The sequence below is a fragment of the Leucopleurus acutus genome, assembly GCF_964270905.1.
Source record: "Leucopleurus acutus genome assembly, chromosome: 5".
Taxonomy (NCBI): Eukaryota; Metazoa; Chordata; class Mammalia; order Artiodactyla; family Delphinidae; genus Leucopleurus; species Leucopleurus acutus.
Genome location: NC_139147.1, coordinates 40,143,604 through 40,160,437, shown reverse-complemented (window position 1 = coordinate 40,160,437; position 16,834 = coordinate 40,143,604). Strand labels below are relative to the sequence as shown.

The window sequence follows — 16,834 nt, the reverse complement described above, 5'->3', positions numbered from 1 at the left end:
TATAAAAGTGAAAAGCAAAAAGCAATACAAACACCCAATAATAAATGGCTAAATTGTAATAGAGCTATATAGTTCAATACTATGCAAAAGCAAAACTGTGTACAAAAACTGATTTAAAAATCTGATAAATTAATAATTTACAGTGCTAAGTAAAGATTATAATGGGAACATCTACTTCCTGGCTTTACACAGTTTTAACTGTAACAGTCTGGTTTCCACTTCATAACATAAATAGTTAAAAATTTTTAAACCATTATTAAGGAAATTATGTCTAAAATTGCAATTTTAGAATCTTAGACAGCAAATACTGGTGAAGTTCTTTATTGCTCTTCCAGGCAAGTTTTACAGTGCTATCATTTGGTTCATATACTTTACCGACATATTCCAATGACTCAAACTATAGCAAAATTATTAGGGGCAATTTTCAAGTACTATTCTCTCTAAATATCATTTAGTTTATTTTTAAAATTATTTGATGCCCTATAAACTTTTAATTTTCTTAACAAATCTCTTTATAAAAAAATTCTCTTTATAAACACATCAAAAAAATACTTTTTTGTATAGGTGAAGTCTGAAAATTACAAGAATTCTGCAAAAGTAAAATAAATACGTTTGATTACCTGTAACCTTCTTCTCTCATTAGAGAAGACAAATGGAGCTTCAAAGAGAATTCAGAATGGAAAATATGTTATTTTTACAATATTTTCAGGCAATATCTCATGATTTGGGCAACCTTATAACATCTTTTTCCTACAAAATATTAACTGGTTAATGACAAGCGTTCAAATTTCAAGTTTTTGAAAGTGTATTCTCATCAATATCAACATTAAATTTAGCACAAAGCAACCAATTCCAAGGTAAATATTCCATAATATAAAATTTCAAAAATATCTAATGGAGCATAAGTCTTTCCTTATGTCAGTAATATCTCTGCCTGTCAGGTTACTTCTGTTCCCTATATTATCCCTAGTATACATAATAAAGACAGTATTGCATTCATTCATTTATATGAGAAATCATGATCATTGTGAAATCATTATACTGATAATTATCTTTGAATCAATTGTTTATAGTATATTATTTTTTTCATAGTCTTATAATGTCAATATATTTTGTGTGGAAAGTTTGCACCCAGTGCAGGTTCTGGAGTGGAATGGCAAAGATCAGAGGCTCTGGCACAATCAAGGTTAGTGAGAATGGTACAGATCTCACAAAGATGTGACATTTGCTGACATAACTGTAGAAAGTGACTAGAATAGTGTTGACATCTAGTAAGAGCTCACTAAGTGTATGTTCTTGTTGAATAAATTGAAACCAAGGGAAAGATACTATCACTAATGTTCATCTTCTCTACAAATTACTAGAATTTTATTTAATATTTTATCATTTTCTATTTGTGATATAGTAAAAATTCAATTGTTTTTATAGTTTTTCAGAATTATATTGAGTGTGAATCACTAGTTGGCAATATATTCATTCTCACATTTAGTCTTTTATGCTTCTTTCAATTTAAACTTAAAAATTCTGCTTCTTAAAATTATGTAGCGTGTACTTCTCTTGTTTTGTTGTTTTTCGGATTTAATGAGGTTATGAAAAAAAGAAAAATATCTCATATGTATAAATTTATCATTTTGTTAGTAGCAAAAACAGACTTAGTGTTTTTCAATTCGTTGTAGTGTTATTTCTTTGAGGGACACTTTTTTTTTAAGCTCTTGATTCCTTTCTAAAAGGTCTGAATTACTGAAGTTGTCAAATAAAGTTTCATATTTCTCCTTGGCCTTCAGTCTGTACCCAAGAACCAGCTTCCCCACTTGGGCATGGATTATGTTTGGGTAAGAAGGAAGACTGTCCAGATTGATGAAGCAATACCCCTGGGAAAAGACGATTAACATGTATAAAGGGATTTCCCTGCAGTATAAATACCAGCACGCGCCCTCCTGGTGCTCAGAGCCTCCCTGATGTATATATGCAGGTAGTGAGATTTGAAACGGCCCTTTGAGATGGTGATATAATAAAACTCTGACTTGAGGAGCAGACTTCTCCTCATTTTTCTACTCTTTTGTGGGAATGAGTTGCCAACCTTTTACTTCGGCTGATACCTTTATACCTCTGAATTCTGAGTCTTCTGCAACTCTGCCTCTGATAATGCATCACAGCGCTGCCGAGTGCCTACCAGTCTCCAACCACGCCACCAACGTGATGTCCACAGGTACTGACTCCAATAACCGTCTACGTGTGGCTGGGCCTAACATGTCAGGGTGGACGCTTTGAATCTTGTTAGTTTAGAATCTCATTGCTTCTTTTATTTTCATTGGTGTTAAGTTAAATATTCAGGATATTGAAGAGGTCAAAATGCCTAAGAAAATTTTCAAGAAATATTAGTAAGTGTAGTAATTTCTATTATTGTTGGTTTTATTATAAAAGAGATCTGTTTTCTATATAAGTAAACAGTGAGTCTGAGATTTATTTGGTTTTTAGATTACATTTACTACCATGTCTAAAAACAGTCATACACCTCACAGTAAACACAACTGAATGATTCCCAATACCAACAACAATGGGTTTCAAAGAATAAAATAATTAAGTGTTTAAATACTTAATTACTTTAATTACTGAAATACTTTAATTACTTAAATACTTTAATTTAAAGTATTACTTTAAATACTTTAATTTTTAGCATAATTAAAAACTCAGAAATCAAATCTAGAGGCAATATAATATTTAGAGCCCATGGACTGAGTTGAATTTTCTCAAAATTGAGTTCTGGAGAGACTTCAAAGTTTTTATATTTTCTTATATAACTTTCTTAAATGAAAATTAAACTTGAGAATTCAAATATATTGTCTCAAACACAACCAAGCAGATAAGTATATTTTTTTAATATGTCCATTTTTTATGCAGTAACAAATTGTTTTGAAGTTGATTTATAAACAGTCTTGAGTTGAGTAAATGTCTTCTGTTTAACAGCACTTTCCACTTGTTTTAAAAGCAATCTAAATATGAACTAAATTTTATACATTTAAAAATCAAAATTTGAGTTGATACATTTATATGCTGATTTAAAGTATTTTAGCCTTATCTTTTGTTATAATTAAGCAGCTTTCAAACTTATACGTAAGTTTAGCATTAATCTTCGGCTGAATTTTAAAGTATCTAGAGATCATATATTTAGACTCTGGGAAAATTATTAATGTAGTGATTTTTTATCTACTAAACATTCTCAGAATTTAATTTAAAATGTACTAATGAAAATATCCTCAAACATATTTTTTGGAAAATGTAACAAAGTATTTTTATCAAAGAGGTGTGGTATAAATAAATTTAAACAACCATCACATAGCTAATTGTATATTTTACATAATAGGCATTTATATAGTTTGGTGATGAGAAGGATAATGCATTGTTTGCTTAATCTACTGTGTGTGGATAGTATTTGGCTAGAATAAAAGTAAAATTTGGAATTGAGGTTAAAATTAAGCAAGTTTAGGTCAAAACCCTATTTATTTATTTAAAAATAAGTAAATAATGTATAAATAAATAATTTATAACTAAGTTATAAATATTTATAACTAATTTATACATAATTATACATAATTATGTATAAATAAATAATTTAAAAATAAATAAATAGTGTATTTAGTAAGTTAGTCTACCCTTTTACACTACTTCCCCACATCAGAAAGACAAAAGGTATTTAAACCTTGGAAGTAAAAAAATTCATAATCAATAAAAGTGACCTAACGTGTTTTAAATAACAATAACATTGATTTTTATAATTTTTCCATCAAATTGTAATCATATACATCTAATTTTCTAAGTAAGGAATTAAAAATAGTGATTATAATGAGAAGAGCACTTAGATATTGAATGCGTTTCATGTTTATTTGTTTAATTTTGGAATGCATAGTAATCATTATAAAGTAAAATGATTTCAGTTCTCTCTCTGTGTCAGTTGTAAAATGAAAATTTATGCAGATATTTTAAAATATTAAAAATTGAGTTATAGAGAAAATATGTTTTATGTTCTGAAGAAATTTTGTCTTTAATCGGTAGACCATATATTTTCAAAGGATTCTAAATCTATTCTTTATAATATCTCATATTATTCAAGAAGATACAACTTTATTTATGAAAATCCACCACTACATTCAGGATATCATGAAAAAAAAGCGAAAATAAAATACATAAGAAAACGTTGGCTAGTGATTTTATTGTCAGTAGTCCATTGTTATTCATGTTTAAAGCTTGATAAAAGTTTAGTAATTCAAATTTATACTTTCAACATATACATTAATTCAATGAAACCTATAACTATTTATAAATGAGGTTAAGTTTATATGCTAGGTTCAACCTTTATAAACCTCAAGTTACTCAACAATCAACGAACTTATTTTTTGACCAGCTTCTTCATTAGAATTGTTGAATTAATTGTGTGCATGAAGAAAACCTACAACCTCATGGTTTCAACACCAGCCTAAATACATCGTACATTGTCACAGGCTTTTCATAAGCCTCTGAACTTAGTGGGGTTTTTTTATTATTATATCCAGTAAAAAGCTAGTGGCTCTGCCATTTCCTCTTTGATAGAAAAAATTTGTTAGGTGAATAAGCAGAAGTAAAGACTGATCAGGAGTTGATTTCTGTATTCATTGTTCCAGAAAAAGACCAGTATTATACTATGTTATACAAGAATTTTAAGCAACTATCCTCTCGTCAGTTCTTTGCAATGTCTATATTGAGTGGAACCTGCGAGAATTCGGCTACTTCCGATTAGCCAAGTTTCAAACTGGTCAATCACCCCAACACAGAGCACAGGATATAATTAATGAAGGCTCTAGTCCACTTTGATGATTCATGATCTCATTACTTGAGACAAATTTCAACCTCTAGTTTTAACCTACTCATCAGAGAACTGCCCCCAAATGAGAACAAATTATTGGCATATAACTTTAAGAATAGCTTAAACGTGTACTTTTGAAATGAAACGAATGTGTCTTGAATCCTCGTACATTTTCTTACCAGTCCCGTCTATTTTGTCTTTGATCCAAACTCCTAAATGTTTGTGCACATATTTCTTGGTGACAACATTGGGAAACACAGCAACAGGACTTCATTATTCTGTTCCTTCCTGTCATTATGGAAACCAGTCATCGACCTATGGAGTGATGGCAGGTAAGAAAAATTGTCCTTACATATAAGATTGAGTTTGGGGACACTTGGATGGATTTCCTGGGTCTGAGGGAATCTTGACCAGAGTATATCATGAATTTCAGATCTCTTAACCTTGGAAATGCTGGTAAAACCACCGCTTATTGAAATGTTCTCTGATCTGTGATGTCTTCAGAGACCATAATAGTTATACCTGATTGCCCCTATTCTACCCAGCTCTGAGCTGCTATGCTTCTTAACTCTTGTGTTTGCTTTGTATGATTTTTATTTTAATTCTCTACTGCCAAACTGCTCATTGTCACTTGTTTATGCCATTAGTGGGCTTGCCTACAGTAATAATAAGGTAGCTGCTAGCCTTATGTGTCTATTTAAATTTAGATGTAAATTAACTAAAATAAGGTCAAATTTAAAATTCAGTTCCTCAGTTGCACTAGCCATATTTCAAGTGCTCAGTAATCTTATGTGGCTACCAAAGCAGATAGACCAACTTCTAGAGCATTCTCCTCACCACAATATTTCTTCTGGCCAGATAAATAAGACATTGACGGCTAAGAGTGATTTGCAGCTGCTTTAGCAATAGTTGAGTCTTTGGCAGCCCTGTCTGAGATGCTTCTGAGTCTTAGATGAGATTGAAATAGTTGAAGTTACGTATCTTTTTTCCTTTTGAATGAGTAAAACATCACTAGATCAAGATAAACTACTTGTTTATTGACACTTGCATGAAGATATTGATAGCACATTTCTTAAGGAAAAGAAAATATGACCTAAGAGATCCACTCATTACAAAATTCATGACTTAATTTTAGGATATGGCCATAGAAACAATTTTGCTGGGCACAGAAATTTTTTGGGGGTATCCCTTAATCTTTTATATTTATTTCTGCAGCAGGGAGATAAATACTATGGGTAACAATAAACTACCAAGGATCTATGGGAGAATGTGAGTGTGTGTGTATGTGTGTGTGTATGTGTTTGTGTGCACGCTTGTGTGATATTAAGAAACTCTGGATAGAGAAATCACGTATTAGGGAAATCTTTTCTTGTGTTTTGTTATCCAGAGTAGGTGATAAAACATCAAATATGGATTTATGCTTATACATTTGAAATAAAATTGAACAAAGAATTTAGTTCACCAACCTTTCATTTTTCAGAATTTCTCAGTTTAAGACTCAATAAAATATTAAAACTTTAAAATAAAATATTCCAGAACAAATTAGCTTCTTTTACCTTCTATTAGGCAGCATTCTGAATAAACTAGTAGCCTCACCTTTATATAAAATGAAAACTGATGTTCTTAATGGTTACCTGTAAATCCTGATGTCTCTCTTTAATAAGTAAGAAATAAAGAAAGCCATATATTTTCTTCCTCTTTGAAAACAGATCATTTATGATTCATATATGTAGTAGTTAATCAGTATTCATGGTTAATGAGAACAGCCCTTGATGATGAACTATTTTCATTATAAAATAGAATAATATGCATTTAGCCACTAGAGGTGCAGGCAGAATTCTTTCTGTGGCCTCTACCACATTTTGATTATGGAGACTGGAAATAACAAGCTCATGGCCACGTGCTGCCCTTTCTTGGAGGAAAAAGGCCTTGCTCTTCCTTCACAGTAAGTTCCAGGAACGCCGGTACAACTATAGGCTCCCTCTATACCCAGCAAGTGGCAGGAATGGATTGAGGTTGGCACAAAGATAAAACCAGCCACAGACCAAATACTTTTAGATGGATTTTGCTACCACCTCCCTCTCACCAGATCTAGGCCAGTGTCTGTGGAGTTCACAGCTGGCCTGAGAAATCTAACACCCTTCCAATTTCCAGGATTGGAGAGAACAGGCCCAGGTTCACACTGAGAGTCCACAGGCAGCTCAGATTGTGCTGGTACAAGTTTCCCTGGCAGGCTCAGCAAACTCTCTTCCTCATTAAAAGTTAAAAAGGAGAGGCCCCTGGAAAAGCCCTTTAAAATGATTCAAAGCCTGGGTTGGTGACAATCACGAGAAAACTTGCCCTAAGATTTGGAGGTATTGTTGTAGTCTTAAACCAAAGTTAAATATATTTTGTCACTGAAAGAAATATTCACCATAGCAAGCATAGAGATTATATTTGAATATTTTTTGAGAGGGATATCATTAAAATATGGTGTGCTTTATAATTTGTTACAATGTCACTATTTTGTCATATATTTGGTAATTAGCCTTTGCATCATGGCCGATTAGATCTCAGAGAATCTGAACCTTTCTGCCGTCATCCCCAGAGAAGCTACACAAATTAAGTTGTAAAACACAAGAATTCAGAAGTATTCAGGAATTCAGAAAAGGTATAAAAAACACAAGAGAGACCTGGCAATGTCATTTGAATTTTCTGAGAAGTCTCAAGGCGTTCATCAAATCAGCTGCTTCCACACAATCCACAGAAGCGTTTAATCATCAACAACAAAGACAGATGCATTGTCACATACTCCATATAAAAGCGAAGCTGCAGAAAGAACCATATTTCAAAGGGTGTGAAATTACTTTATTTGAATACGGCTATTTTGTCACTATACTCTGATGCTTACATTTAGTTTGAGCATTTCATTAAATTAATAACCCATCGGAAGACAAGAGCTATAGCTAGTATTTTGTTAAGGTTGGTAGGGAGGACTCTAATCATCAGATGAATTCACTGTGCTTCATAGACCAGGTGTGGGCATACCAAAGAGAATGACTGATTGGATGAAATGAATTAGCCACACCAGGAACTAATTACAAACCTTGTTCAAGTCAGCATCTCCAAGTGTCAGTCTCTTCATATCCAAGTTGCAGTGGGTACCACAGATCTATCAGAGTTGAGTTGTGGCAACTTTGTACCAACTCAACCTGGCTTTCTCCTTGATCTTCTCTTCAGATACATTCCCAGTTACATTTCTTCTTCTGTCTCTTTTCTCCTGAGAACTTAGATAATTCAACAGCCTACAGTATAGATAATAGGAAACAGGGAATTATAAATGGTATTCAAAAATCTCTTCTGGAAAAACACAAAATAAAGCAAAATAACAACAAAAACCCTTCAAAACTCTGATTCCTGGGTATCTGACATTGTGTCTCTTCTCCAGTTTCTAAAGCTGGGTCCAAGTTAGAAAACAAGCTTAATGAGCTGTGTACTTTGTCCACAGTCCTGTGGAAACTGGGCAAATCAGCTACATGGTAATGATTGCTAAATCCAGCAAGGTTATGACATAATGGCACCCAAGATGTGCTGTAAGAGTCCTTGCTTAAAAATTAATTTTATCAGGAAAGCAAAATAGCTGATATTGGAGAATTCATCAAGAAGATGGATGTTCTTTTCTTATGAGAAGTGGATAATAAGAGAAAAGACTAGTATGGCTGCAAGTGCCCTTTACACCTGGGCTAAGGCAAAGGGTAACAGAAATCTGTTTGACAGTGACATAGAGAGATAGTCTACTTCGGAGCCCATCTCTTCATTCTTAAGTTGTCTTTTTTTTTTTTTTTCTGTTTCATTTTTTTCTTTTATTTAGTCTTACTTTTCCCCTAACTTATTCTGGTTGTGTTGACAATAAGGGAAGGAGTAATTCTGACCATCTTTTGCCTCTGGATCATGAAAGGACTTTCAGTAGCACTGACTCTCTGTATTTTCCCTAAATTTTGTATCCTCTGTCTCAACTACACAACTCGGTGATTGTAAAGCAGCCACAGGCAATATTTAAACAAACAGGCATGGCTATGCTCCAAATCAACCTAATTTATAAAACCAGGAAAAGGACCCTGTTGTACATGAATAGGATGTACAAATGCACAAAAGAGAAAAAAAAAATCACAATTCAAATTTATGATTTGTTTCACGTTGTCATGCATGAGGACAAAAAAAAAAACAAACAGAAACAAACAAAAAAAAACCGAACAGTACTTTGCTGTTCCAGTCTACAGCAAGGTGGGTGTATTTTACTGTGTCCCTCTGCTTCCCCTGTTTGTTCTTTTAAAGCTTCATAACCTCAGAGATGTTGTCAGTTAGCATCTGGCTGAGCCACGTGATGCAGAAGAGCCCCCTGCCCTGTATCACAGAACCTTGAGTCAGGTCCCCGCAAGGCAAGACCATGGCCTCCCCATCACCTGCTTTAAAAGACTCACCTCTGTTCCTCTCCCTCCTCCACCACCCAGAAGTACATGCAGAGCAGTTCAGAAAGGCTGTGGTGGATTAATCTGCAGTGTGAAAATACATCTTGGGCTGTAAAGAATGTACAAACACTTCCAAGCTATTTAGGTGTGCACTTGTTCTAGGCTTATAGACAATTTTGCTTTAGCAATGTTTTGGAAATTGTTCATGAAACTTCTGCGGCACACGACTCAATGTATCTTATTCTCCTCCTCCCCAGTCTGACTTTTCAATAATCCAGGCTTTAGAAAAAATTTTTAAATATCTTGTCATGTATACCATACCAATCACTCCCCATTTTCCGCCAAATATAGGATCATATGATAGAAACCACAGGTTGTTTGGCTGTGCTTGTGACTGTCATGAATTTCTGTTTAAGGTTAGCTCCAGGAAAACCGTGTCCTTGTAGATAATTGTGGATACTTTCAATTAACGGAAAATAAAAACATGTCACACATTGTGCTTTCCTTTTTCCTCTGGATGCCAGACTTTTGAACATGGTATTTTCTGTGTACTTCTTATGGACTCATGTTCAAATTTATTTGTTAAATGTGCATTTCTCCAGAGTATTTATAATGTATAAACTAGCTTTAAAATTTTCCAGAAATAGAGATGGCTCACTTCCAATATTTTATTAAATAAATATAATACTTTTGTCTGAAAGCGTTTGTTTAATGTAGCCAAATATGTTTAAGATGCAGAAATCCTTAAAGTCATTTGATTTCCCTGAGTACAGACTACCTGAAAAATGGACTGATTATTTTGATGTGGTTTACTGCAATGTTCATTGGAATTCACTTCTAGTTTCAACTGTGTAGTGAATTCATCATAACACCCAAGGAGAGTTATTTAACTTGTTTTCATTCAAATTTTAAATTGTGGGTAAAAAATACATATCTTTTCTACTTCATTTGTTTATATAAGGATAAGAAGATGACAAATGTAAAATGAACACAGCATGGAGATTTGTAGCAGTGCAACTATTATCAGCAAGAAAAATTGAAAAGAGTGATCAAGATTGCTAACAAATTCAGACCTTTCTGCATCTCATGTAAACGATATGCAACAAATTACTTATGTGAAATAAAAATAATTTGACACAGATTACATGAGTTATCCAAAGTGCCTTAAAATACATTAAATATGCAAAGTAAAACAGCAGCCTGATTTGTCTCTGTTTTTACTGTTTCTCAGAGTATTTCATCATTAAGTGTATTAAGTAGCATTGCTCTTTCTGAATGACGAAAGAAGTGAAGATTTTTTCATATGTGTAAGATTCAACTCTGAAAGCAAAGCAAAAGAAAAGTCTTGAGATAAATATTAAGTAAATGTGAAAATAAAAGTGATCAGTTTTCTTTTTTATATATTAGTCCTTTCTTTTAGTTCAACTAGCAGAAATCTAAAACTAATAGAAAGCTAAAAATGAACCCTAAAGGTAATAAACATTAACAAATTGAGTTATGTAATAAATTAAAAATTGATATTAAAAAAAGAATAAAACTGGATAATTTTGATTTTTAGAAGTAACATTAATTGCTCTAGACAGGAATAGTTTCTTTTGTATATTTTTTACATCTGTGAAATGGCTAAATTTATTTTATGCTATTTTGTTTAATTTCTCAATTGCATGTGTATTTTGCTTCAGAAAAGTAATATAGTCTACTGGGGTACACTATATAATTACATATCCTCATGTAAATAATATAAGCCAACAATTTGCTGACTTACACTATTCTTTGCTCATTACGTGTTGATATATTAATGTAAGCTTTATATATCCTGGCAAAATACACTATTACTCATGTCTGACTTGTGAATGTATTTATAGAGAAATTATAGGTAGCATAAACTCGATGTATTTTTTCAGTAAGTTTCTAAGAATCATTACTGCAGGTATTCTGTAGTCATTTATTTTTAGTTTAAATACTTATTTGTACTCATAAGAAAGATTATTAATTATTGCATATTTTATTTACATCAAAATGTCTTGGTTATACAGGTGTCATTTAATATAAATTAAAGTTAAATCTCTATGAATAAAAATGTAAAGTACTGATGAAGAAAACAAAAATAAAATGTGCGGGAGTTTGGCTTATACAATCCTCTCACCCACGCTCCACGACTGAGGCAGACTCTTCTTTCCAAATGAAGAATGAAATCTAGAAGCAATTAAAAAATTAAATCTTTTAGTTTTTTGTGATTTATTTAACTCACTAAATGGATTCAATGCTTCATCATTTATGGGTGATTACCTATCATATCTAGAACTGCACCTTTCCTTGCCACTTATTTTTGCTTCCTAAATAATTGTCAAGAAGTGATTCCATTATATTTTATACTTTTCAAGAACTCTTGTTGCTGACTTTTTAATAGAACTTTAAAAATTACTTTTTGTTAATGTCTGTCGCTTGTTAACGTCAAATCTATTTAAACATATTAATGCATTTTGTGTTCTCATAATTTTATTTTTACCTGCCTTTACTAAATTAAGCATTTACTGAAAAAACAGTGGGGTTTCTTAATAATGTAAAATCAATTTTTCAATCCTACGAAAACTTCCCAGCATAGCCTTTAACCACGTGCCTGATTATAACAAACATCATAGATTATTTGTTCAATGAATTAAGAAAACAGAGATGAATATGTACATTCTGGTTAAAGTTGAACCTCAGATTCCCAGGAATAGATGTCTTTTAAGAGAAAAAAATGATGGAAAACTCACACTTCTGTGAAATTTGCTTATTTCTATTTTAATTATTTGCAAGTCCCTGCTTCTTCCCTTTGGCTTTGCAGTATCTTTGTTTTTGCTGCTCCCAGGAAGGTGGAAAATAAATCATCGCATTTATACTAAGTTACTCTTCTATTTCAGAAGACTGAATGTCAGGTAACCTTTCAGAATTGAGACTGGCTGTCACAATAATCTTATGGGCCAAACTCTTGCATGTATAGAAATGGGGGATAATTACAAACGGTCCTTTCCTTTTCTTGCTGTTACAGGGAGCTTAGCCCCTTGTCTTTATAAGTTTCCCGACCACACCTTGAGTCATGGCTTTCCTCCCATGCACCAGCCTCTCCTGGCAGAGGACCTCACAGCCGCTGATTTCAAGCAGGAGCTCAGGCGGAAAAGCAAGTTGGCTGAAGAGCCAATAGACATGGATTCTCCGGAAATCCGAGAACTTGAAAAGTTTGCCAATGAATTTAAAGTGAGAAGAATTAAGCTAGGTATGTACTTGTTATGAGCAGTGCGGCACACAACCTGCTCTGCAAATTCTTACTCTGTTACTGTTCAGTCTCTTACACTCTGCTCAAAAGTCCAAGACAGTTCTCATTCTACATATCTACTGCGGATGTAAGTTACTCGAATGATGACACACCTACAAAAACCTTCATTTCCCTGTAAATTCTTAGTAGCCAAAATACATAGATTTCTAAATTAATGGTACTCTTTTTCAGAGATAAGTTTTGAAGTGCCTTTTTTACCTATATTTTATTTGAAGAGATGCCTTTGTATGATTCAAAGGCTAAAAAGGTATAAGTGAAATATATCCCTTCTGCTTGTTTTTCCTGTTTATCAGTGTTGTGTGGCCTTCCAGAGGTATTTTATGCATATACATACAAGCAGATACATATATTTCTTCATACAGATTTTTTTTTCATTTAACTATTTGTTTTGGAGAGCTTTCAATATTAGTTTTTTAGAAGCTTTCTGTAATGCATCTGCCAATTTCCATTTTATGAATATACTACCAGTCTCCTGCTGATGGAATTTGTATGGCCTTTCATCTTATGCTACTGAAAACAATACCACAATAATTAACTTCATAAATGTCATTTTGCACCTATATAAATACATGTGAAGGGAAAGTGTTAAAAGCAAAATTGCCTGATCAAAGAGTATGTGTGTTTGGAATCTCGATAGATGTCAAATTGGTCTCTGTGGAAGTTGTACCAAATTTTACTACCGCCATAGGTGTCTCTTTTGCCACCCTTCAGAATATGAGCTCCATGAAAGCAGGAGTTTTTTGTACTTTGTTTTTTGTTTATTTATTTCTTTTTTGTTTTCTCCTTAGGGGCATATCCTCAGCACTTAGAACAGTGACTGGCACATAGAATAAAAAAATAGTTGTTGAAGGAAAAAGATGCTTAAATCTTTTGGATCTTTGCAAATCAGATAGGTCAAAGTGGTGCCTCATGGTAGTTTCATTTTAAATTTCTCTTATTATGAGTGAAGAGTGAAAGATGTTCTTTCATGTGTTTGACAGTCATGTGTAATTCCTTTTCTGTGAACTGTCTGTTCTCAGCCTTTGCTCACTTTCTATTGAAAAGTGTTTTTAATGTAAATAACCATAATAATTAACCTTGATTTTAATGCATGAAATGTATTTTTTAATGGATTGAAATGATGGTGCAAACTTTTGCATTTGTGAAATGAGCCACTGGTAATTTTTAATGATATTTATTGATGGGCATCATATGTAATCATTTTGTGCATACAGGTATATAGCCTTAGGCCCTGAATTAATATGTAGTAACTATTTGTCATAAACACGCAGTAGGCATCTTTATAACATTCATTTTCAATTTGCTATTTATATTGCTGTGAATGTTTCAAATTCTATATTGATGGCTTATATCAACTTGTATTCTAAAAATGTTTGAGACAATCTATGAGAACTTTTTGCCTGGAGATAGAAGCATTACTGAATGATATCATAAATATGCTTGGAGGTATACATAAAATATTGTGTGATCAAAGTCTCATAATAAACATGTTTTTAGGGAAAGTAAACACAATTCTTAGTTTTATCCTCAACATGTTGAATCTTTCACTCTTAAAGTTGAGATAAAAATATTTATGATATACCACCATGTATTTTATGCATTATATTTAATATACTATAGATTTTGAGTATATATCATCAGATGTTTAATAAAAATGATTAAGAGAGAATTTTTAAATGTCTTCTAAAGTGTTTATGACACATCTAACCAATCTGGCTAAAAATTATGAATGGCAGATGTTCCTACATGAATTCTTTTGACTTCTAAAAAAGTAATTTATTAACTATAAGGAATTTTTTTTGAAATACTGAACAATTCTACACTGAACCTTACTGTTATTCTAAGTTGCCAACCAATATATGGTTAAAAGTGGTAATTGACAAAGATACACAAAATTGTACAATAATGGACCAAAATGAATGCTTCTTGAAAAACAAGTTAATGGCCTTTGTTGTTTTTTCACAGGATACACCCAAACAAATGTTGGGGAAGCCCTGGCAGCTGTGCATGGCTCTGAATTCAGTCAAACGACTATCTGCCGATTTGAAAACCTGCAGCTCAGCTTCAAAAATGCATGCAAACTAAAAGCAATATTATCCAAATGGCTGGAGGAAGCCGAGCAAGTAGGAGGTACTAAAGTTGTTTCTGGAGACTCAGTGATGTTCTAACCTGAACACAATGCCTTCCCTTGGTTGGATTAATGCTAAAGTGAGAGGCTTGAAGTTTGGTTTGGGTTTGCTTTTTCTCTTTGACGTGAAAAATAAATATCTTGTTTCATCACACTAAAAACAGCAAGGCCAGAGCGAGTGTAGAAATAAGTTTACTGGGAATGTAAATTGTGAGAGAATAAACGGTATAAGGAGAACTTCTAGACAATATGGCATAGGTGTGAAGTGGTAAAATGATTCTTTTTAACACATCCAGATTGTTTTGCCTCTGGGCTATATACGGTAGTAATTATACATGAATCATTTTCATAACCTAATATAAGTGTAGCCAGAGCATTTGCACACACAAGCAATGGCTAGATGAGCAATTTATTGTGATAAAATTATCTACTTATATTAATGTCAAGGCTGGATAAAGAGCAAGGTTTGAGAGCATTCAGAGCAAGTGTTCCAACCAAAAGTAGGGATATGATTTAAAAGACAATTGTTTTTGCTAAGTTAATATTTATTTCTGTGTTAACATTTTAATCTAGGGCTTGTAATCTAAAATGATGTAGACCGCAAAACTTTAAAACAAAAATGTGTGGTAATTTTATTTTGCATTGTTTTATAAAGAAAATTTTGAATCCAAATCTGATAGTTAAAATAAAAAGACTTACTTTGTTTTTGTAATTATTCATCTTTTCCCCATCACAGCTTTATACAATGAGAAAGTGGGTGCAAATGAAAGAAAAAGGAAACGGAGAACAACTATCAGGTATACTTTTGAGATATTAAGAGTTACTGGAGAAGAAAAAGATATTTTACAAATGGAATGAGCATTTAAGCATAATATAGATTCAATATAACATAAAAATGAATAGAGTCAATTGAGAAAATAAGATAGGTGAAAAAGCATAGCATTTAATAAATTACTAGTGAGATATAGCTGGAAATTTAAAATCTGATGGAAAAATATGTATTGTTTGATTCAAGAACAGTTTTACTCTGCAAGTTTTGGATAAAACAGAAACTGGACAATCACTTCTAAATAGAGTGACCGTTTCTATTGTCCTTTTTATTTTATTTTTTGCGGTACGCGGGCCTCTCACTGCTGTGGCCTCTCCCGTTGCGGAGCACAGGCTCTGGACGCGCAGGCTCAGCGGCCATGGCTCACGGGCCCAGCCGCTCCGCGGCATGTGGGATCTTCCCGGACCGGGGCACGAACCCGTGTCCCCTGTATCGGCAGGCAGACTCTCAACCACTGCACCACCAGGGAAGCCCTCTATTGTCCTTTTAGACATAATTCTTGCTCTGGCAGTATGGTATCTATGTTATTACAAATAACAAAACTAGTCATCAGTATTTTAGCTGCTTAAAGTTCAAGGTAACTCCTTGCATTTCAAGCCAGATTGTTCATTGATCTTTTTGTAATTTCCATGAGGCTCACAGAGGAATTGCTAAAATACAGTTTTTGTTTTAGTGGGTTAGTTGTACACAAAACATTTCATTTATTGTAAATAAATGATTTCTGGGGGACATTTAGAAATGCCTACAGAATTATTTCCTTCTCAGTAAGTCAGTGCCCTCTTGTGGCACAAAGTGGGATAAACACAGTGTCTGGGTTCCCCTACTTATTTCTTCCTGTGACTCTGGTATAGGTAGCCTACGTAAGACTAGCAAGCATCCAAATGTTCAACAAACTGCACATTTATCTTTGTTGAAGAGCTTTGAAGGTGTTTTCGGAGTCTTTAAATTTCCTTTTTATGTTAATATTTAGGAAATTCAACCTAACAATTTTGATCTGCCAAAAACATCCCTAAAAATATCCTATCTCCCTTTCTCTCCTGTCAACTCCCCACCTCCCAGTATTGCTGCTAAAGACGCTCTGGAGAGACATTTTGGAGAACAGAATAAACCTTCCTCTCAAGAGATCTTGCGGATGGCTGAAGAACTGAACCTGGAGAAAGAAGTAGTGAGGGTTTGGTTTTGCAACCGAAGGCAGAGAGAAAAACGGGTGAAAACAAGTCTGAATCAGAGTTTATTTACTATTTCTAAGGAGCATCTTGAATGCAGATAA

General features: G+C 33.2%; 1 protein-coding gene across 2 annotated transcripts; it reads left to right on the top strand.

The window, feature by feature from the left end:
• Window positions 1–2,067: 2,067 nt before the first annotated feature.
• On the top strand, window positions 2,068–16,834 carry POU1F1 (POU class 1 homeobox 1; the record flags this gene model as incomplete). Of its 2 annotated transcripts, none has more annotated exons than XM_082839650.1 (6): window positions 2,068–2,209; window positions 5,101–5,172; window positions 12,323–12,547; window positions 14,573–14,737; window positions 15,472–15,532; window positions 16,624–16,834. In XM_082839650.1, the coding sequence occupies 6 exons, from the start codon at window positions 2,068–2,070 to the stop codon at window positions 16,832–16,834; spliced, it is 876 nt and encodes a 291-aa protein (XP_082695776.1). The 2 variants fall into 2 exon arrangements, with proteins under 2 accessions (XP_082695776.1, XP_082695775.1); XM_082839649.1 differs by having other exon boundaries at window positions 5,023–5,172.